A 23,519-nucleotide genomic window follows, 5' to 3' on the forward strand; every position below is an offset into this window, starting at 1 on the left:
TTTGCTTTACTGTCAGGTTGCTCACCTGCTACCTACCAAACAGTTACCAAGGAATCTGGCACTGAGGACAGATGAGCTTCTGCTTCCATCGACCCACTGTCTACGAAGGGAGAGTGAAGCAGACCACAGTCAAGAGATCCAGACTTGGAAGGAATAATCACAGACCATTCTAGACACAGATCTCTAAAAATACATGCAATTCCCCAGCAGGATGCCATCAGAAAAGATCTGAGGTTTGATGGGAAAATGTTGATACTTGTATACACTAAGGGAAACCCATGCAGCGTACCCAGAGCAAAGACACCAGGGTTCTTTGAAACACATACACACACACTCACTGTCTTGGGTAAAATCCTCTGAAACAAAAGGATGAGAACTTCATAGGCCTGCTTACATCCAGGCGAGTTCACAAGAATTACTGATTTTAAATCACTTGAACAACCAACCCAACAAAACCACTTGAGCAAATTTCCAATCATACTCTAAGCTGAGATGCTTCCAAGCGGGTAAGCATGGACACTCAAATGAGCTAGTGTCAAATTTTAGAGATGAATTGAAGACAGTCTGGTAAAGAAACAGAACAGGAGGATTAATCACCATTTGTTCTTAAAAGACAGGCAGAAAGAAATCACCGTGTGCTCGAAAGATGTTGGAGCGAGGTATTTTTAAAGAAGGGAAGATGAAGATGTCTCTCCAAACCCGCTCCAAACCACTCGTAATGCTGCCTTCTCAGACTTGAGGGGGAGAACTCCTGTGAAAGAAATCATGCTCCTTCTTTACAGAAATCATTACTAACAAAATAACCCCAAATCCCACATCCTCTGCTAGTCAGAGCAGTGACAAACAGGTAGCTTGCCTTCAGACCCTCTGTTTCCAGAAGCACTCAGTGGCTAGTGACAAGCCTTTAACAAAAAACACAGACAGGACACTGTTCCATAATTATCCATCGGTTCTCTCATGTCGTTCTTTGATAGTAAGGAACCATCTTTTTACTCAAAATTTGTAAAATGGGATCCTGGTCCACAACTGCAGCTTCTAGACAAATAGTATCTATTCACAGTATTAAAACCAGCTGCTGGAAAGGCATCATGCTGTGGCTGACAAAAGAAACTGTACAAATAAGATGGAACTAAATAAAAGAAAGACGACATGGGGCAGAAATCACAGCCCCAGTCAGTCAATGCCAGGACTGGTTCTACGAAAGGAGAACTTCATTTTAGCAGAAGACTAATCAGACTACAGAAAGCATGGAAAAAAACAACAGTCCCCTAAAAACATACACCACTAAGGACAACACACCCACTCACAGCGGGTGAAATTCCAGCTCCCTGGAAGTTGATGCCATTGACTTCACCGTGCCCATCTTCCAGTCCTTCCACAACCTGGACTGGTTGCAGTCAAACCATTTCTGAGCCTACGCATTCACTTCCCAGGTTAAGAGGTATCTCCTGCTGAGCAGTACAGAACAAAGAGCACACATAGAGAGCTGATGTTTTCGAACTACTGAAGACAGGTGAAGGTCAAGATTCCTAAATGAGCCTTGATTTTCACCATTTCAAGGGCAACACGGACGGTGTTCAGAACTGCAGGCAATGCTGTATTTTGTTCTCACTGTCTCCCTTAGGTGTAACATTTCAATCAGCAGTGAGCCCTTAACCAGAAGCCATTGCTCTGTAAGTAAAGAAGTCCTACAAATGAGGGTAAGAATTTACCTTTGCATAGGGCATCGGTTACTTGTACGTACACACAGAGCTATATATTGGCCTGCTTATAAATACACCAAATCTGGTTCATGCACAATGCCACAGCTCCGGGCACCAACACATTTGAGGCTGCCTGCTGGCGGTGTCGGCCGTAGAGCCAACATTACCGACACCGAAGCCTTCAGCTGAGGAACGCCAAGGAGCTATGCCCACCGAGCTCCACCGAGCTCCTCGCTGCGCAGAGCTGGCACGAACGCGCCACATCTCCTGAGCGGTGGCAGCCCCAGCTTGGGTTGCCGGTGATATGGAAGAGATGGAGCTATCTGAGGATGCCTGACTGTATGCAGCTGCCAGAGTGAATAGAAAATAAAAGGCTGGGCTCTGCCATTCTGTTCACTGCCCTCGCAGCAGGGATAAGGACAGTCTTGCTCACAGTGCTTCTGGGAATTTGCTAATGGAATCAGCCAAATCCTATTTAATAACTATAACTTAGCATTATGGTACAGCGGTTGTTTCCAGACTGTGGTCCTAGGCAACTACAGACTTACTCCTACACAGCGCTTGCTGAACACAGCTAGGGACAACGGGCCTGCGACTGGAAAGGCTTCTAGTCGTTACACAGGGGTTCCCACTTCCACTGGAAAATACCTCAGTCTGCAAATCAAGCAGAGCTTTAAACCACGGAAGTACAACTGAATGCCAAATTACGTAGGCATAGGACTAATTTTTTCTCATCGACTTCATCTCCCACGCTCTGGGTTACTTTCTTTAGCCGACATCCCTGAACGCCCTTGGGTATCCCGCCACGGGTACAGAAACCCCGGCTGTCCAACAGGTCCAGACAATACTGTGCAACAAATGTAACCAGAAAGTTTGAGTATCTGCTGTTTAAGGGGTCTGATATGGGCCTGACGCTTGGTGTAACAGCTCACGGTAACTTCTTTTTCACCAGCCACACAGCTTACACCTGCCCGAATTATTTAACATATATCATTTGAACTTACTGGCACATTCAATGACACCTAATTCTCTCTTTAAGTTACAAATAACTTGATTATAAAAGCAGCAAAGCAGAGGCTGAGTTTAAAAGAGAAAGAATGTGAAGGAAACAGAGTAAGACCACTTGTTTCTCAGCTGCAGGAACAGGGTGTTCAGGAACAAGGGTATGAAAGTCACCAAAGAATTGCACTGATCAAACACCCTGAAATGTCCATAGCCAGCTCTTCCTAGTGGGAAATCCCAGTTCTCCAGAATCCATGCACTCAATATATCAAGTGTCGTACAACACAACAAAGAGAGGAGGACAGGGAAGGCATCAGTCCACCAAGGCCACAGTGGAGCTGGGAAACAGGCAGGACAGGAGCTGAGGGGTGACCATGGAACAGGAGCACGTGGTGTCACGACAGGAGAGTTACACGAGCAGAGAACGCAGCTCCAGAATGGAGGATTTTACACAGAACATGGGACTTGAGTCTGACCGGGCATATGGAAAGTAATTATAAACCTATCACACGCACACACCACCCCCCCCAAAAAAAGACAGGTAGGAAAGGCTAGAGAAATCCATGATGAAATACGTATCAGACTAGATATTGTATATCTTAGTTTTTGTCCAAAACAGAGTCAGGAAAAACAGCACTCGGCTGTAGAGAGCTTTATAGCAAGTGCTGGAGGCCACGATGCCTGTGAAAGACCTTGAAGGCTAAAGAAGAAAGTAAGTAAGATAAGGTTGGCTGAACGCCCAGAAGAAAAATGGGATATGAAGCAAAGCTGGAGCGGATGAGCAATGCCACGTCTCGGTGGCCGGCTGAGAACACGAAACTCACAGAGATAAGAAAGAAGAGAGAAAAAAAAATGCAAGAAGTTCGGTGTGTTTGTAGATTAGTAATTAACCAATTATATGTAGCCAAGAAGCATGTGAACAGTATTGATTAACCAATGATATTTTAGTATGTTGCGCGTGAACAGCAAACGAGAATATATAAGCATGGGTTTTGGACTAATAAAAGGTCTTCTGGTCAGATTCAGGAGTCCATGTCTTCATCTCCTCACTCAGCTTCTCCTGATCATCTTGTTTTCCCTTGTAAATGAGAGAAAAGAAGTATCTGGCCGCTCACCAGCTGCCCTCCACCCTCGTGTCCAATGACTACATTTCCTGTCACACTGTAAATGCTATGGAAGGGTGAGCCTGGTGACATTTTTGGCAGGAAAAAAAATCCTTCAAATTTTTATTTACTCCCAATTACTACTTGGGAGTAGGTTTTTGTGCATTTACTGACTTGGAAGACAAGAAGGATATTTTAGGATTGTCCCAAAGCCTTGGGATACTTATGAGCCAGCTTCCCCTTCTGTTTGGTCCCCACCATGGGTGACCCCACAGCGTCGCGCTCAAGGGGCAATCAGACCCTCCTGACGGCAGCTATTACAAGACCTGGGACACAGGGACTCCAGCTGCAGGTACCAGCCTTGGGTCCAAGGGACCTCTGTGGCAGCAGTTGGTGCAGCACCATCCAGAAGCACCTTCCTCCCCATCGGCCAGCCCTTGGCGCTAATGGACCACGGCTGGGAAAGCATCCTTAGAGGCTGGCTGCCTCCACCGCCTTCCCGCGGGCAAACCTCACTGGATGTCCAGAACAGGGCTGACACTCACACTCCATGATCTGAAACTTCACCACCAGAGAGATTTCACCTTTCTGTAGAGCTTCAAGGAAATCCTTCACCAGAGTGGAAGTGGTGCAAAAATTAGCTGCACCATAAAGAATGAAGAATTTAAAAATATTTTCAATATGCAGATGCCTTGCCAAAAGCAACGTAAAGAGCCCACCATGAATACATTACAGAAATAAAAAAAAATGTTTGCTCGTTTCTAAATTTCCTGGAGCTTGTTTAATGTCAGCAGTCCCATTTAACAGCAGAAATGTAAAACCCTGTGACAGCTATTGAACCCCCGACCCCTGATAGGCAGTTACCAGCTTCGCTGGGACTGGTTTTGAAATCATTCAGTCTGTTAGCCTGCATCTTGTTACAGTCAGTGCAACTGATGCAATACTATGAATCTCTTTCCCCCCCGCCTCTGCATTTTTAACTCTCTCATGCCAGCAATTCTTTTTACTTTTACAAGAATACAAGCCAGGGTTGCTCCGTTTCTCCAGGAACATTTGGGGAGCGAGGCTACACCTAGTCCTTGCTTGAACTCACAAATATTCAGGAGAACAAGACGATAGTTTTTATCTGATATGTGTTTTCACATGCTTGAAACAGTGAGGCAGCAAGAAAGGGACTGAAAAGCAGCCTGCCATTTCCTTTCCTCCCTGGATTTTGGATTGCTTCTGACCCAGCATGTGTGCGCATGCACGCTCACTCACTGGGTCTGCTCTTTTACACCGTGACTTCATTGTAAAATTCAATTCATCTGTTCCAAGCAATGACTGAAACACTGTCTATAAAATTATGGCATTTTTCCACATTTAAAAAAAAATTAAAAAAAAATATGTAACACTTCGTTTAAAAGTTATTTTTAAACCTAGTTGGCCCAAAGCCAATTTTTGTCATAACTGAAGTGGATTCTTCTTTTCCTAGAATTCAATGCCTTCCTTTTCTAAAATACATTAGTTAAAAAAAGGACAAAGAAAAAAAAAAAGAAAAATGAAAAAAAAAGTTAAAGCAGTGAATGCACAATGTACACTTCTGTCTATACCGTTTCACCCTCTGACATATCAGCACAGTTTGCTTCTCAAAATGCTACTATGCAACAAACCCAAGCAAGTCTTTACTTTCTAGTTTAGCAACTTAACTCAAAGATGGACTCTAGCAATCCCAGAGCAGAACCACTTTCAGTTTGAACCTGGCTGGGGCACTCACAGAGCATCAGCCCAGCGGGTAACTGGCTGAGTCAGAGTTTGTGTCTGGGAGGTAACTGAAGACCCTTCAGAAACATGGCCGAAATTGAAAAAGAAAGCATCTCGGAGCCTTATTACAATGCAAGGATCCATATGGCTTCTGGCACTATAGCTGCATTTACATGTCAGTAGGCAAGCGTGAAATAGATGAACTGAGAGAGCTGTTGTCATATGCATCAGTAGAATGAGTATCCTGACTTTACTAAGTTCCCGTTTTCCAGGGCTGTCTCAAGAGGCAGTAGGACATCTGGTCTTCTTAATGAAGTAGCTGATCTGGAATCTGCATTTTACTAAACCTCACTCAAAAAGAAAAGAAAAGAGAAGAAAAAAATACTTGAATCTAAGCAATTAATATGTCACCAAGAAGTATTTTAAGGAATAACAGGCAAACTGACCTGGCAGGGAGAGTATTTTCCTTCTCCTTTCAAAGGGAATTCTGTTTTTCCCAAGAGAAAATTAAAACTAAATTACACTAACTGACTTTATATTCAGTGAATGCTCACATGTGCAGTTATTATCTGCACTGTGACAACTCCACTGACTGAGATGCGAATATACGATTTATATACTTCTTTTGTAGAGGGTATCAGCAAGCACAGCAATGCAAAATAAGTAGAAGAACTTTGCAGTTACTTTAACCACAAAAAGTAATTGAATCAGATTTTTATTTCCCAAGTTGCATTTTCTCAAGTCTGAGCTCAGCATTAAAGTGTTTAGTCATTCCAATTAAGCAGAAATGATTGGCTAACTCGGGGATTAAGGATAACAAGGTAAAGGTGAATTTTTTATATTCAAAAAAGTGTCACTTTGGGGTTTGGGGGCTTTTTTGTTGTTGTTTTACTGCTTGAGTGCCTAGGGATTGGGAAGCAAAATTTCGTAAAGACACAGCACCTGTCTAATCTTCTAACAATGCCAGAAGCGTACTGAGGATGGATATCATGAGAATGTTACAGGTTTTGCTGCCGTTTTCAAACAGCTGGCTCTGGAGGGGTGTTTAGGGGGATTTTTTTGTTTATTTTTTACATGAGGGTGATGAAGATGCACAGGGGAGGAAACAAATTCACAATGGTGGATTAAACCAGCCAGAAGCATTCAGGTCCTCTGCCTCTGGTACCCAGAGTGAAACTACAACGCCCTGCACAATAACCCCGCTCCTCTGCACACGGCTGTGGTGGGGAGTGCACTTTTAGTATTAGCAAGACGTGGCTTGCCAACATGTGCTGGCTGAGGTGGGTCTCCATTACCTCATTCTAAACGACCCTTTCACAGGTTTGATCCAACAAAGCTTGAGAAGATGTATTTATCTTTAACCATGAGAGAAATCTCACTTACGTTAATGACTGTGCAACAATAAAAAGTAAAAATAAAAATGATTAGTAGTCTGATGATGATTATAAACCCTCTTTACTTCCCTTCCCCGCCCCCCCTCCTTTTTTTTTTTTAGGAACTCATTACTCCAATGTTTATTTTTACTTTTGTAAATCTAAGAGTGAAAAGCTAAAGGCCAAGGTATAAAAGCAGCCACGATCTGAACGGGCGGGTGGGTTTGGGTTCCTTACACATGTACAAATTACATGATCCACAGTATGAATACTGCACCAGGTAGCCCTGCTAGGAGGGTTACAGCTCTGCTTGCAAGCCAGCAAATCTCTACCAGAACAGTAAGGCAGCACTTAAGTCAGTAAGTAAGCAGCTTTGAGAAACCATCATCCTCCTCAATCCCCCATTCCTCTCTTCCCCCAACCCTTTCTCAAAAACTCCCTTATCATCTCTCAGGTTTACCCATTTCATTTTCCATGCCACTAGGTGCAGAATCTCAAGATGTTTGTCAGGTTTGAGCCCCTGCAGGCAGCTGCAGGTTGATTCTGTCTGTCTAATTGGGATGATGGAACCTCCAGACTCCAGCATGAATGACCTGTGTGAAAGAGAAGGGGGGACACACACAACACAGGGAAGGATACAAGAATCCCTGGAAGGAACTGGGCTCAAGAGAAAGATCAGGATGTTTTTCTGGAGGTTTCTTCTGGAGTTACCTTCTGGCCAACAGCCTAGGCCAGAGGGAGAACGTTTCTGAACCTATAGCAAGGACTGCCCCTTGCTCAGGGTGAAAGGAGAGCTAAGAGCTCCACCAGCTCTCACAGGTTCCTCCTGTGCTTGCCTATGGGTATCCCACCCCATGCTAGCAACTGACTCCGTGTCAGGTGCTGCTGGTCCCGATGTCCCTGGGGTGCCCTGTAGGTCAGGTCTCTGGAGAGCAAAGCTGGTCCATGCACCTCCTGACCTCCAGACCTGTTTCTGCCCGCCCCAAGAGCCTTCTTGGTGCCCCGTCCACCCCCATTTCCCTTGGCAGAGCATCTAAGTTTCTGGAGATCAGACCAGCATCCACTGCAGCAGCAAAGCCTTATGTCAGCGTATCGTAAAGAAACATCATAAACATTAACTTGACCATTTAGTGTACGCAGTTAACATTTACATTTCATACCACCTCCGGTGTAAAGTCCCTCTCCCCATGCCATCAGTACACCACTTCTCTCAACTCCTCTACACCCAACACCCACAACAAACCCTTTCCTCAGGCAGGCCAACAAAACAGAAGATTTTTGGCGCTTCTGAGCCCAGCTACTATGTAGACAGAAATGATCAAAACCCGGTTAAAAATACAAAAAATTAAAAGCAGACAAAATTCCCCAACCTTCAGATGATTTAAAACCCACCTGGGTCTTTCCCAAACACCCCAGAAATGCTTCGAGCTCACGAAGAGATGCTACAGGCGCTATTTCAGGGGCTACTTTCAACATTTGCTGTGAAGCATCTTTTGATGCTCTCGATACATCTTTCTAAGGGTTAATGTGCCAAAACAGGAAGGGGGGGGAGCGGGGGGGGAGGAGCACAAAAGCTGTATAAATTCTTTCCGTGGTATGACAGTCTCTCTCTGCATCATATTCCAAAGTGCGAGATGTGCAATTTCCATTCTTAAGCTCAGTAAAAACAGCATTAAAAAAGTCCCAACCCTGGGAACCGCTCGATTATTAGTTTATCAGATCAACATCAGCCAAACTGTCTTTTTATGTGCTGCTTACTTTCGAAAAAAACCCCAAACCCTACCATGCATATTTCAGTTCTCCCTCTCCACACCCCACACCCTTCTGCTGCTGTCCAGCTGGAACACATCAAGGGTCTAGAAGCCAAGTCAAATGTTGACCCCACCCTCCTCCATCCATTTTAAGGCACCTTCAAAGCCAGTACACTGATCTACTTCAGCTTAGCCAACAACGCCAGCAAATCTGTTATTTAAGACTTTAGTGCTGGGTTTTTATAACTGCCCATTAATACAAGCTTTGATGTATGGTCAAAAAATCCAGCTGTAATGAGTTTCATCAGACTGTAGTAACCTTTCCTCAGAAGGTCTTTATTACTATACCTTCATAATCTTTGGTCCCAATCCTGTTTTATAGTATCATTCTTGCCGAACCGCCTTAAAAAAACAACACTCAGCAACATGTAACACATCTCCTTCCCCAAAATTAAAACAAAGAACCACTAAGTGCTTTCTAGAAGACACTTTTGCACCCACATTTTTAATAGGAGTCTGCTGTTAAGAGTATGCAGGCAAGAGCTCCGTGAACCAAAAGAGAAAGCAATTTTCCTGACAAAACCCTTGAGACAGGACACAAAAGAATTTTGTAAAAGGACAAACAACTTACTCTGTTGTTCCCCTTTGCAGGATGCAGCAAGGAGGGAAGAGGGAAAAAGAAAGGAAATATTAGATACATTGATTTTTACATGCGTTCAGTCTAAGTCATGCAGTTCTGGAAACGGCTCAAACCAAATGAGGAACTGACTCAAAGAACATTCACTGAACCCTTGAGTTAGGCAGCTTCCAGAGGAGCACAGGACATTCACAAAGAATTTAAAAAGTTCAGCAAAGCTGTAAATTCATGCTGGTTTACAAATTTTTCCTCTCTACGCAAACATTCTGATTCCGCTTTTGTGTCTTTCAGTGGAAATCAGGAGCAGCTCCTGGGAAGTCAGTGGACACTAACAGAAGGGAGAAGAAAAGGAGGCCTGAAAGGATCTAGGGATGGGATGGGACAGGAGCCAGAGGGATTTTCATGTGTTGGTAATGCTGAACTTCCAGTACACAAAGCAACCCCCCGAACGTGTCTGCTTCCCCTTGCATGGCAGCCGCTCCCTGCGACGTGCCAACAAACGGAAAGTTTCACGACCCAATGCTTTTTTAAAAACAAATATTGAACTTCTAGATTAGCAAGACAAACAAGGAGGAGATGGCGTTAGAGGAGAGGGGGGACAGGAACGGACGGTGCTAGCAAGGTGAAGTGCGCAGAGCAAGTTACGACAAACATCTGTGCTATTATTTTATTATTTTTTTTTTTTAATCGCCAGTTTTGCCATAAGCTGGCATCAACGGTGTTTGTTATACAGTGGGAAGTCAGTCAAAATAAACACCAGCCTACAGTTGAGAAATACAGTCTGGAAAGGTGAGTCACAAAGTTGTAGTCATTTTTTAAAAAAGGAGGTTTTTGGATGCATCGGTCCAGCAACCCAGCAGTAAAGTCAGCTGGTAAATGGATATCGCATTTCAAAGTGAATTGGCCACAGTATGATTTATATCAAGCAAGCTGACTTGCATATGGGTTGGAAAAATAAAAACACTGATTCATTGCTATCCGGGTGGCTGTCAAAGCCCACGTCCTGACAAAAGCAAATCTCCTGGGGGAAGGAGGTGACTTGGCAAACTGCAAAAGCACTCGGGGGCTCATAGAGCAACACTGAGGGGTGATTAAAGGTAATTAACAAAGGAGCGACTATAGGAACGTGAGTGCACATCCCCATCTGCAGAGGGCCGGGGAAGGCAGGCAGAGTGAAGTGAGGAAATGGAGGAATGGGGTGACATCTGGCCTTTGATCTTTAATATATTAATTATACTTGTTTAGGCAAGAAGAAAATTTAAGAATCGACCACCTTGGACTTAGCTTAGGGGATTAAATTAGTCATAGAGACTTCATATTAGCGGGAGTAAGTACTGAGCCTCATTACCGCTGTAATCACACCATTTTAAGTAGCAACACTGAAAAAACACCAACCCCCAAATTAGTATTCTTAGCTGAGCCATTTACCCCTGCTGAGAATTCAGAACAAATCCGTCTCATTCGGGGACAAATTCCTGCTTTTCCTGCAGAAGGAACCCAGCTAGGGGCAACCGCGCTGGGTCTCAGAGCAGTGCCCGTGCAGGCGAGCAGCGGAGCGGGCGCGAAAGCAGAGGGCTCAGCTTCCAAACGCCGGGCTGTGCACGCTGCGCTGGCAGTTACAGAAAGCAGGCCAGCTCCCCCACTGCCGTGCTCCAGGTTTACAGCGCTATTAATCTATTTTTCATTTCTAAGCAGCAGTTTTTCTACTTCTGGTGCCAAAGCCTTGGATACTCAGAGTTACCAGCTGTGACTCGCGCATGAAGAAGAGGGAGGAGGTCAGTCTGGGAAGGGGCTAGGGCACCTCTCTGCCTTTTTAACTCCGGGATTGCAAAGCTGTGGGGAAGCACTGAAGTAAACACAAGTTGCTGCCATTTCCTGGCAGTCTCTCTTACATAAAAACACATAAAACCACCGTCTCCAAATCTTTGAAAGAGAATAAAAGACTGGAAGGTGTGTGTGTGTGCGTGTGTGTCTCAAACTGTTTTATACTGTCAGAGGAAGATGTGAAAGTGAGGAGTACACACAGGATTTTAATGAAATGTTGCTGATTTCTATTTTGGTCCCACTGGAGCTTCTAAGGTACCCTGGGTCTTGGAGCTTTTGCTCTGCAAAATTCAAAACTTTAATGGCAGACTTGCAGTCCACATTTGGACCTCTAGTCCTGCAGGAACAAAGTGCTTTGCAAGGCTCAAGTAGCATCAAGCATCTCTCTTGAACAGCTTGAGGGACTGCTGGGTGAATTTCAAGCTACAGGAGTTTGGAACAATAATATTCACTCTTTTTGTAACGTAAAGATAATTCCAGCTCAAAGGAGAACTGAATTTTGACTCCTTTCCACTTCTGCCTTCCAAGGAAGTCTCTCATCTTCTAAGACTCCTTTGACAGACCAAGTTTAAACAGGAACAAGAATTCTTTGTAAACATATTTTAAATACAAAATATTTTGAGGGGGAAGGGAGAGACAGGAAGAGAGAAGTTTAGAAATCCAACTAGTCTGTCTTGTTTAAAGATAGAGTAACAGATATATGAATACAATAAACAAGTCACAGAAAACAAGATTAAACCAGAGGCAGCAACAGGCTTTTTTGACATCATTTTTAAAACCTGAGCAAGAAAAAAACCCAAACAACAGTATTTTGTCCCTAGTACTGAATTAATTAGGTAGCCTCTTGTAACTAACCCTTGTAAAATGACTTCTGATGGTCCCAGATAAGAACTGATCTACTGAAAAGTCACCAATTTATTTTTTTTTTTAAAATTCTCAGATCCCTGGTGGGTCTCCTGCTAAAGTTGTATTTGAACTGTTCTTTAATCATTATCAGCATCCCTGTTTATTCCTATGATAATTGGAAAATCCAGCAGTTCAAGGATTCTCTGATTTATCCTTCGATGGTAGCTTTGAAACTTGGTTTGCAGAGAGAAAGCTGAGGATTGTTTGCATAAATAGCAGCCAGAGGAGATGCAGAATTATACTGGAAGCCATGGAGGTATCATAGGTATAGGGGAGATACAAGGAAGAGAAAGATGAAGAGATAGAAGACAGCACAAGACCCTGGCCTCAGGGGACCTGGCCTTGCCATGCAAAACAAGCAGGAAGAAGCACCAATTACATCAAAATCAAAGCATCATTTCTCAGAACGAATCTTCCACTGAAGGAATGTAGCGGACCAGCAGACTTAGTGAAGGAAGGTGAACCATGCATCACAGAAACATTCAAAAGCTCAAACAACAGGTATTTTTGCTAGTCAGCCTTCTCTCTGGATACATCGCCTCAAACCTTCGCTTGATATTAAATACCAAAATAACTAAGTGCAAAAATATGAAATGGTAGTTGGGCATACTCCATTTCCTGACTTTCTGTCACTTCTGTTAAATTAATAGAGGCTTTTTTTACTGTATCCTGTTCAATTTGCTCCACATGATGATTAGCTGAGTAAAACTGCCTTTGGAAAGGTTTAGCACGTGTTTCATACACAAAAAACCATGCAATGAATCAGTAAAATAAATATACATGATTGCCTGGAATGCTTCTGTCAGTTTTGTAATGCAGAGCTTGAGGGAATAAACACTTCAAAGCACATCTTTACCTTAGAAGACATTTACAGAAACAACGAAGCTCAGGAAACCCCAAATTCCTCAATGCTTTTTACTACATAGATGCAGTGAAAAACATTTTGGAAGGTTTGCTTTGTGGGTTGCTTTGTTTTGTTTTTAATATATTGAGGTTTGACACACAAACTGATGTTAAAATATTGCATTAGGAATATTTCAAAGTTGCCACAGAAGAGTACAGTGAAAAGGCTACCATCCCCTGAGATACCTGCAGGTATCATGTTTTCCCAGATGACAGGATTGGTTTTTTCTGACTTAAAAGAGAGCGGCTACTGGAGAACTAGTGAGCTGTTTAACTTACTGAGGATTTATCAGGATAGACACCAGCTCGTAGCAGAGATGCCTTCCAGCTATCCACCTCCTCTTGGGAATCACAGGCTAGCTCAAGGAAACGGTAATCCTTGTAAACATTCCTACAACAAAGAACACCACATTGTAAAACCAGCATTTTACTACTCTTGTATCATGCACACAGCATTTTAAATTAAAAATCCTTTGGGATCAGAAATTACTTGGTAATTGTTTTGGAAAACAGAGTTTATGGGACAGGTGCTTGTTTAATAATTACATGGAGTACTTAAAAATATCCTAGAATGCTACAGCACAGCTCTAGAAATAATAATCATCTGAAAGCACCGTGAAACTACTTAAAATCAATTTTCCAGCTTTTGCCAAAATGGAGCACTTTTATGGAAAACAAAAAGGCTGCTGTGATGCAGAGAACAAACACGTAAGACGTGCCAACAAAACCGCGTGTCTTGTCACCGATTGCTGCTGTAACCAGTAAATATCAAAATAATTAATGGTGCAACTTTTCCCCGTGTTGAGTCCTTTCAGTGTGTTATACACCATTTGTAGCTTTCAGACATCATCAGTAAAAGGGGAAAGAAAACAATCATATTCAGGTATTTTAAAGAAACAAACCAAACCTCTGATGTCTGCTGTCATAGTAAGAAAATCGAGGCACGTTTAATTAACACCTCTTGCAGGTAATTCACATAATTAGATAAATATAGGGAATCACTTAATGGAAGAAAAAAGAAAGGAGGAAAAATACGTATGTAGGAAGGTGGTACTTGTAAATTCTCCAATAAACAGAACAGATTTTCCCCTTATGGTTTAGCCATTAGTTTCCACATTCAAATCCTATATACAGACCAGATCGCTGTAAATTTGTCAGCCAACAGCCTTTTGAGGAAAGGCTACAAGCTTAGCTCACCAAGGTTCAGAAACCACATTTTGCTAGATCTTACCAGTTGCACAAGAATCCATCTTCCATCGCAACCAGACTGTTTGCTTTCCTTAGCAAGCTATGGAGAAGGGGAAATGGGGGTGGGGTGATGGAGATCAGTTCACTTTCAAGGACAGCAATGACAAGAGGTCCTTCGGGTTCATCGTGCAACTACAGAGGTCATTTCTGCCACATGTTTTGAGGGAAAAAAAAAAAAATCCCACACCACAACCACTGAATATGCTACAGAACCAGGAATTAAAGCTATTATTATCACTGCCTAGATCAACTTCTTTAGCATTCAAGGACTGGTGGGATTTCACCATCACACTGCCGGAATGCAATGGACTTGATGCAATTCCCACTCCCAGCAACGTCCCCAGACAGCTCCAAGCCTTGCTTTAGAGGGGTAGTCTCAGGAACCAGATAAAAAAACAGTTAGAAAAGTTGTAACTGAACAGGAAGGGTTCCCACCTGACCACCAAGCAGCCGTGACACCTAACCATCACGTTATCAGCTCAGCACCGGGCTTGCACTACAGTCCTTGCAAGTATCTGGATCGAAGATGCCCCCAGCGCGTGGTTTGGTGCGGCTGCAGGCAGCACACCTGCGTGCCCCCCCGAGAGCCCCCCCGCAAAGGGACAGAGACACTCCAGGCTCAGGTCCCATAGTTCAGGCAAAGCCACTGACAGTACGAATGATTGAAAGCTCTACAGATGTTTTTATTGATTAGGAATTTAACATGAAACCTTTTTCTTCCGACTCCAAATATACTAATCCCACTTTAAGGCATGTAATACCCTGGATGACCTCCTCAGATGCCGTTGTCTGAAACTGACGACGAAACACTTGAATTTTATTCAATTGGCAATATTGTGGATCTCTGAGTGAACATTTACTGAACCAAACAAAGAACTCAATAAAAATAAAGAGAGAAGCAAAATGAAGTGGCCGGGGGTGGTGGTGTGTGTCTGTGGAAACGAAGAAAAAAAAAAAGCTTTAATTTATTGTTAGGAGAAACTTTTACTGAGATAAGATTTTTGGCTAAGTTAACTAAGCAGCTATAACTTTGAAGAAATAGGAAGCTGAAACGGTAAAAGGGTCCTCTCAGAAAAGATGACTAAAAATAACAATAGAGCAAATAAAGGCTGTAAAACATAGTGATAAGGAAGTTCCAAAAATACTTATCTGCAAGAGCAAAACAACATGACACCAGCTTGTGAAAACATTTTTTCAGGACTGTCATGTTATGTATTAAACTTCTTGGCATTTTGTGACTTGCTACACAAAACATAGCTGGACAAGAAGGGATTTTAGCTGACCACTTCACACACATGGGAGCTGGCAGTCCCGCATTACTGTCTCTGTACCAAGACTTTCTCTAGGTCTAGGGACACCTTATGGCCAAGCAGCTGATGGCCCCAGCTCTCCAAGGCCCCTCTCCCTCCAGTATCGGAGAGCTCCACCATTTTAGTCTAGCTAATCTTACTCCACCACCACCAAAGACACAAGTTTCTGGATAAGTAAGGATCTGAAGGATGTACACACTGAGCCAGAACTCCCAGGAAGCTTACAGCAGGGTAGGGAAAGGGATGCTTGCCTCCCAAACCAGCCTTCTTGCTACTAGACTTCCTTTGCCTTCCTTTCTTCCAGAAAGGCTGACAGGCACGGGAACTAATCAAAGGAAAAAGAGCCAAAGTAACTTCTGAAAAGAGTGTGTCCTTTTCCTGTTACTAGTGGAATCTGACAAAAACACACTAGCATGTTTTACTCATTAGAAATCCACTGGCGTCTCATGGAAAGCCGTAAAGACATTCTTGAAAACAATTCAGATCTTTTGTTTTGTTCTCATCTTCCACTTTTTAAAATTGCTGAAGACACCAGCACAGAAACAGTTACTACTCAATCCTCACCTACTTACTCCATATGGAATACAGTGAGGTCATGTTCTCATTGTCATCTCTATAGCGGCTCAATGGGATGCCATACATCAAAGGGAATGATATAACACAGTGTACCAAGAAGGAAAAAAGATGAACTCTCAATGATACAAATCCTGTTGATATTCAGGCATCTTTAAGTCTAAGGGACTGTAGAAACAAAACAGATACAACAAATGAGAACATGCCTCAAAGTACAATTTATTTGCAACATTTCCCTTGAATATTCAATATTTTTAAAATGTTAACACATAAACGGGGAAGCTGTGGAAAGCTACATGCATATACCACATCTACCTAATGCTGCATCCTCCTGTAGGGTCTTATCATTGTGATTTAATATCCTGCGCAGTCCACGAAAATTTATCTATAGTGGCATTACCGGAAATTATCATGCTACTACTATCTTTCCAGAGTGGAAAATACCATTCGTTATCTGCAGGTTTTATTATACTCTAGATAAATAAACCTCAACAACTGCATTCCAGAAAAAAACAGAACATAATTACTTATGGAGAGGAAGAGACAACTGGACTAAAAGCATTGTTTCTGATCCCCGAGGCGTCCCACACACAGGACATACCTTCTTGAGGCCAACCCCACCACCTGAGAGCCCAGCAGACACCCAGCTCTAACTCTGCTCACCCTACAGCTTCTTCACTCCATTACTACCTTTGCTTCCAGCACACTGGATTCCTTTCCCCCACATATTTCAGGGCGAAAAGTCAACTCCCTAAGGCAGAAATTACCTTTACATTGTCCATAGGCATTTCTTTAACCCCTCCCATCACAGAAGAATTCTAACATGAAAATGGTGGAATTGAGTAAGTTTTTGAACACTGAATTTCAAAATTCAAAACTTTTGAATAAAAATATTTGAAAGTGTACAAAAGGAAATGAAGAAGTGTCAGCTAAGGTGGAAGACTAAGCCCAGCTGCGAGTTCCTGGCATTCCCGTCCTACTAGTCCTGAAGCCTGGGCTGCCAGCATTGCACAGAGAAGGCTCGATTGCCCATAAACCAGCAGAACTATACAAGCCCAGACCAACAGGTGAATAGCACACGATGGAAAATCACAAAGAAAGAACTTTCTAGTAGCCTCCTACAGCAAAGGCAATACCAGTGGGGTCCCCTCTACAGCAGCTGCACATCAAACTGTTTGCTGTCTGAGCAAACTCAGCTGCTAGACCTCGAGAAATATAGTACCTCTTGCAATAGCTTAATACTAAGATAAGGTTAAAATATTTATCTCCAACAAACCTGGAAAAATATTAAGGACAACCACTGCAGACACATTACAAACCCAGCTAATAAACATGTGTATATATTATCATATTAACCACACGCACAGACAGCTTTTAGATTGAGTTGGATCTGGAACATTTCAGTAGACAGAGATGTGTCGTATATGCATGTAATAATTTTTTTTATATATATAGAACGAAAATACAAACCAAGATTAAATGAAGATACGCTTATTCTTGCCAGCGTGGGAGGAGACAGAACAGCAATTACAGAGCAAGAATATTAAGTGAAATTTTAATTGTGCCTATGAGACACTTTAATCCTCCAAGGAACATAAAGCCACATTTAACTTGAGCAGTCGCGCTAAAACAATCAAAGCTACTCACAGACTGAAAGATAAAGGAATATCTTCATTCACAGGGATTTCAAACTGTGCTTATCATCTCAAGTGACTTTTTGGTAAATGTCTGGTCTTTTTATTAGGATGCAAGCAGAATTAAAATGAGCTTTAGAAATCTAGAACCAAATGCACATCGGCCCAATTTTATGCCTTGAAAACCACAAAAGATTCAATTCTTAGATGTTTCTCGTTTGATTGAAATTGAAATCATACAGAATATGGGTTTCATAAATAGTCACCTAAAACAAAAAAGGGAGAAAATAACCGAATCCAGATACTCCAAATATATATGCACAATCGGGAGAGAGAATCTTGGGCAAAACCCTGCTGTATTTTCTCTACTTATTCAACGAGTAACGCAACTGCACAGACTCTGCTTATTCAACCTTAGTCTTGGTCTACAGTTTATAGACACCTGTAATTCCACAACGGCTGGTTTGAACATATGCACTATTTTTCATAGAAGAGAGCTCTCATAGAAGCTCTGCAAATCATGTATTTTAAAGAAACAATAATGACCATCTGCTCCGAGTTAACAGCAATGACTAACATTTTCTATCAAGGCTTGCCATTTCAGATCAGTCCAATGTGAATGCTAATTAAAATTAATTACACGTGTCTCTGAAGATTTTTTTCTTAATATCCAGAAACGCCAAAGAGACAACCTCTGAGACAATGGCACAAAATAACAGCACTTCAGGGTTTTACCACCTAACTCAGCTAAGTGGTCTCCCAGAAATACAAGGATATTTTCCAGTTCACACACGCAACCCCCCCCCAATTTTAAGGTGAAGACGAGCAGGAGATATACTGATCGGTATATAGTTGAGCCTGGACCATGAAGTATCTACCCATATGTAATGCAGAACAGAAACGCAGCCAAAACTAACATGGCACAGGCCAAAATCTGCAGTAGTAACAGTAACTGGCACTAAAATATTCCATAACTCCCCAGAGAAGAAGGTTTGATGCTTTTGACGGTGAGGGATGGCAGCCCGTTCTGGAATCTGCCTTGGGGCCACCCAGAGGCAAAAGCTGCTCCCAGCTGTCAGTCCCAGGGAGCTGGGGGGAGCCCGGCTCCTGCTGCAGCCCGGTGAGCGGGGGGGGACGGCAGGACCCCCGCCGCGCTGGGACACGGCGAGCGCGCAGGGTGAAGCTGCCTGCGAGCTGCGGCGAGTCTGCCAGCCGTGACACAGCCCACGCTGCCAACAGCCGTGCCCTGGTCAGTGTCACTGGTGTTTCACAGCCCACACGATCCCCCCAGGGAATTTTCTTCAAGCCCAGTGTAACTATGACATTTAAAGCATGGATTTGGCACTGCTGGTTCCCTTCCCTGAGAACCCCCTTTTTGCCTGGCAATACCAGTTTTAACCCTCAATAGCTACACCACCTATCCACCATACTATGTTTTCTTTCTCATACAAAGAATTTTTGTCAATGATGACAATAAGGAAATATTCCAGAAAAACACCCCCACCTTTTAACCTTTTTTGTTTTTACCTTCCCCTCCCCTCTTTTTTTTTTAATGGAATGGACTCGGGGATAAAGGCTAGTTATTCCTTAGGCTTGTATATTTTTCCTATTTTTAAATATTGTACTCACCAGCATCTTAAAAGTTTATTTACAAATGTTAGCAGCTTTTTTTCTGGGTTAAATTTGTGGGTTTTTTTTTTTAATTAAATAGACTCTCGTTCTTCCATTTCTAACAGAGAGGGCTCTGAATAGCTTACAGTCCAGCTCTTCCTGGAGTTTAGCTTTCTGAGTAATTCAAAAACATACATCTCATCTTAGGCTTTCTCCTTTAGCCTGGCTTCCATCCAACACCTCCTCTGACCCGGTCTCCTTTCACTAGTTCCCTTTATTTTGGCTCTTGCCCAATTTCCCTTATATATGGATAGCAGTTAACCAGTTGCTGTCCATAAGAAGAAATTCAGTACTTAAAGCTCTAGTGCATTCGGAGTCCCAGAGAAGACTCGTGCTCCATCCTTTTCTAGAGCAACACTCAGCCAACAACATGGACCTAAAATAAACAGCCATACCTTTTGCTTAGGAGACACAGGGTACTTTCCTGGGTCCTACCAGACAACACGGTTTCTCATACAATACGATTCCTGACAGTCAGAGCGTACTCCAGAGTCAGTAGCTAAAATTCATCATCTGGCAGTTCTATTTCCAGCCCTATTGTATGCCCTCAAAACTTCCTTTTGATCACACTCTTCTTGACATTCATCTGTTTCTCAGATTAAGGAGCTGTTTCTACAATAAGCCTGCCCCAGACAGTCAACTCTGATGCAGCGGTAGTGGGTTCTGCTGCTCTGCATCATGATTATGGGGAGCATCTAGCTCTCAGGAACCTGTTCTTGTGAAGGCACAGAGGAACAGTCCCGTGCTTTCTCTCTGCTCCCCCAGGATGCTGCTCACATCCCGCTATCACGCAGAAACATAGAGGGGAGGAAAGCAGCACCATCATTCGGTTTCATCCAGATCCTGGTTGGGCAGGAAAGTAAAAGACGGGGAGATTTGGTGGGATGTTCCTCCACAAGGAAAGGGAAATTTCACACATCAGTTCTGCTTCTTTGGCTCCCAGGCGTAAGTGTGAAGAGGAACATAGCTTCTGTCCTGGGACTGTTGCATAGATCCTAAAGGAAGGCACGCTGAAGGCTACAGTTCTCGGCCCAGGCTACAGTACTTGGCTAGAAGAAAAAACACCCATCAGTGAATATTTTTACAGGAAATATGTGGGGAATAGGCAAATTGTTTGGGATGAAATCCTAGAAGGAAAGTCAGCTTTCTGGGATGGGCAACAAAGGACTGCCAGGTAACTCTTCCTCTTTGTACAGCTGTTACTCCCAGTGCTGGTAAGAAAAGCCTGGAAATTCACCAGTTCAACAAATGCTTCAGCCTACTACCATTTTATAACCCCCAAAATCTTTAGCTAGTAGAACCTTTTCTCCCACAAAACAGAAAGAAATCATCTCTCCAGAGTTGGAAAAGAGGTAGAAAGGAAGCTTTTTCTCTGCTTGTAGAAAAAAAAAAAAAAGTTTTTACTCATTATTTCTCCTTTACTTAAAGGAGAAGAAGTATTTAGATGGCATTGTAATACAGTAATACAATTTATTGATAAATAAATCAGGAAAAAAGTGCAACTACTCTACTGCAAAGGCAAAGGATTACTTTAGAACAGCACAGAATCTAGTAAAATAGTGACATGTGCACCCTGTAGTCAACTGGGCAAGATCATGAGAAACGATGACTGCTTGTGCTTCTTCATTAGCGAGAGATGGGACTGCTGCATCCTAGAGGAAGGCACAGTGAAGGCTACAGTACTTAGCTAAAAGAAAGAGCACCCATCAGTGAATATTTTTTACAGGAAATACATGGGGAATAGGGAAAGTGTTTGGGATGAAATCCTAGAAGGAAAGTCAACTTTCTGGGACAGGCAGAATTTGCTGTTTGTTCTTGAACTCCACACAAGAGTCTTACACGTTCATCGATGAGGACGTCACCGGTTAAGCTACTGCATGTAAGCAGAAGCGCTGACAAAATCCTCTCTCCTCCATTCTTAGCTCTGCCTAAGAAAGTCTGTCAGTGGCTACATCTACACAACTTCACATTATGTTCCACAGCAGTACTGCAAACGTTAGGTTTTCTCCCTACAGTATAATTACTTTCACACACTTTTAATATATTTGATCTCTTTTCCAATCGAATAGACTTGCCAGCAGTTTATTGTGGAGGAGAAAAGGATGGTTAACACAGAATAGCATCATTTTCTTGACAGCTTTAGGTTTAAACACATACTGCTTGACCCCACAGCACAACTTCAGCTGCTTAAAGGAAGACTCATGTAGATGGACAGGGCCAAAAATGATCTGGGAGTCAAAGGGCACTTGCTCTTGTATACTCTGTTTTAATATCTAGTACTGCTAAGGTAAGTAAACTAGAGGAGTCCATCTCCAAAGGTCTTTCATGGTGTCTATAAAGTAGATTGGCCCACTCAAAAACTTTAAATAAATTAGTTTGCTGAAAAACAAAACTCACCCTCCCCTTCTTTAAGCAGTACTGTATCTATTTCACACAAAGACTTTTTCTCTCCCCCCCCCCCCTTTTCTTTTTATTTATTTTAATTAGAAACTAACAGGAAAATAATTTAATTATTTCACAACGTAGCCTTTTCATAAACATGCAATTATGTTCATTTCATGAGAATTTATCTTCACTGTGAAATCAATCGTCACAGTCTCCATTTACTATACATTACCAAGTCACATTTGATTCCTGTCGGAGAACTGTTGACTTCTGCAGTAAATCAAAATGACAGATACTGCTTGTTCCCTTCCCCATCTATCCCCAAGCTTCAGCTAACTCAAAATGGTTTTTCCTTCTATGCAGTGAAATGAGCGTTTTCCTGGTAACTATATTTCAGAACTGGAAAGGTTTTCATAAATGGAAAAAATGCAGTGCATAATCCAGGAAACTATTGAAATGTACAGTATCAGAAACATATGGCTGCAGCAAATACCTATGCAGTGAGGGGCTGGGAATGAAAAGGAGAACAAGCTTATTAAGATTCGTGTCCTAAAGGGACTTTACTTGAAAATTAAAATACTTTAATTGAACATTAAGAAAGTTTGCAGAGTCAATAATAAAAAAAAAAGCTTCAGATTTTGGGGGGGGGAAGAGAAGAGACACAGAATAATCTCCATGCTATCATGGAAGCTGGAACAGATGATTTTGCCTTTGTTCTTTAATGATCTACATCTTACACAGCAAAATGGTTCCATAACCAGAACCCTCAGTGGGCAAACTCAGAGAAAGCCGATTTCTTTCTCAATTGCTAAGTTGTTTTTTTTTAATCAAAAAAAAACCAACCACCACCCCCCAAAAAACCCCACCCAAAACCACTATAGCCAGAAACTAAGTTAATTTTTACATGAATTTTGAAAAGCAAGCCACATTCACACCCCCCACTAGAAACCAGAAATCAAGGGATTAGCATCAAGTAAAACACCACAGAGACTCCTTATATCAACAAATCTTTACCGATCCCCGGGTTCAGTTTCCCCAACAATGTGGGACAGGGAACATGGTCCTCAGTTGAGGGCCAGATCACTTTACTCAAGCTGCACTAACCCTGCTTCTGCTGATGCAATCTATGAATTTAGGGGACAGTGAGAAGCGATACTAAACTTCTTTTTATCAAGTTTGCACCAGCAGGCAGATTTTTAGAAATATAAAACAATCAGCTGCTTTACAGTAACAGAGGAATCGCTGTCGTAATCAGAATTCAATAAATATTTCTTCAAAACCAACTTCTGCCTCCTTTCAAGCTGGAGGACTGTCTCCACAAACAGCCTCTCCCAAGGCAAAGTTATTTTGTCATCTTATCACTATGCTGTCGTGTCTTAACATGCCCATATAGATATAAGGATGTTTTTAGAGCAGCTTGCAGATGCTGGAGGGTCTACTCGCGGCCGAAATGGGCAGGGTTATTACAGACACGGCAAATATTTTAGACATCCGATTTTGAAATTGTGGCTGTCCAGTGTGTACGAAGATCCAGTGAAAACATGAATGTTGCAGCTATGTAACACCCAAAGAAACCCCAAACTTGCCAGTGGAAACGTATGCTTCTCTTGGATTTTCACAGCATTTTATCGATTAATATTAAAAGATGATGAAAATAATCAAAGCCATTAGCCAAAACAAAGGAAAAACAATGAGCTAAAATTAACAGATATCTCATGGAAGGAACTTAATATGTACAGCTGATACCAAGCCA

At 42.4% G+C, this 23,519-nt stretch overlaps 1 protein-coding gene across 3 annotated transcripts in view; it reads right to left on the bottom strand.

Moving 5' to 3' along the window:
* The window catches only part of DNM3 (dynamin 3), a 187,063-nt gene that overhangs the window by 44,650 nt on the left and 118,894 nt on the right, over positions 1–23,519 (bottom strand). For all 3 annotated transcript variants that reach the window (XM_056355522.1, XM_056355520.1, XM_056355519.1), the window contains exon 16: positions 13,225–13,336. In XM_056355522.1, the coding sequence (XP_056211497.1) occupies positions 13,225–13,336 (112 nt within the window). The remainder of the gene's footprint in view (positions 1–13,224; positions 13,337–23,519) is intronic.

The sequence above is a fragment of the Falco biarmicus genome, chromosome 11 (assembly GCF_023638135.1).
Source record: "Falco biarmicus isolate bFalBia1 chromosome 11, bFalBia1.pri, whole genome shotgun sequence".
NCBI lineage: Eukaryota > Metazoa > Chordata > Aves > Falconiformes > Falconidae > Falco > Falco biarmicus.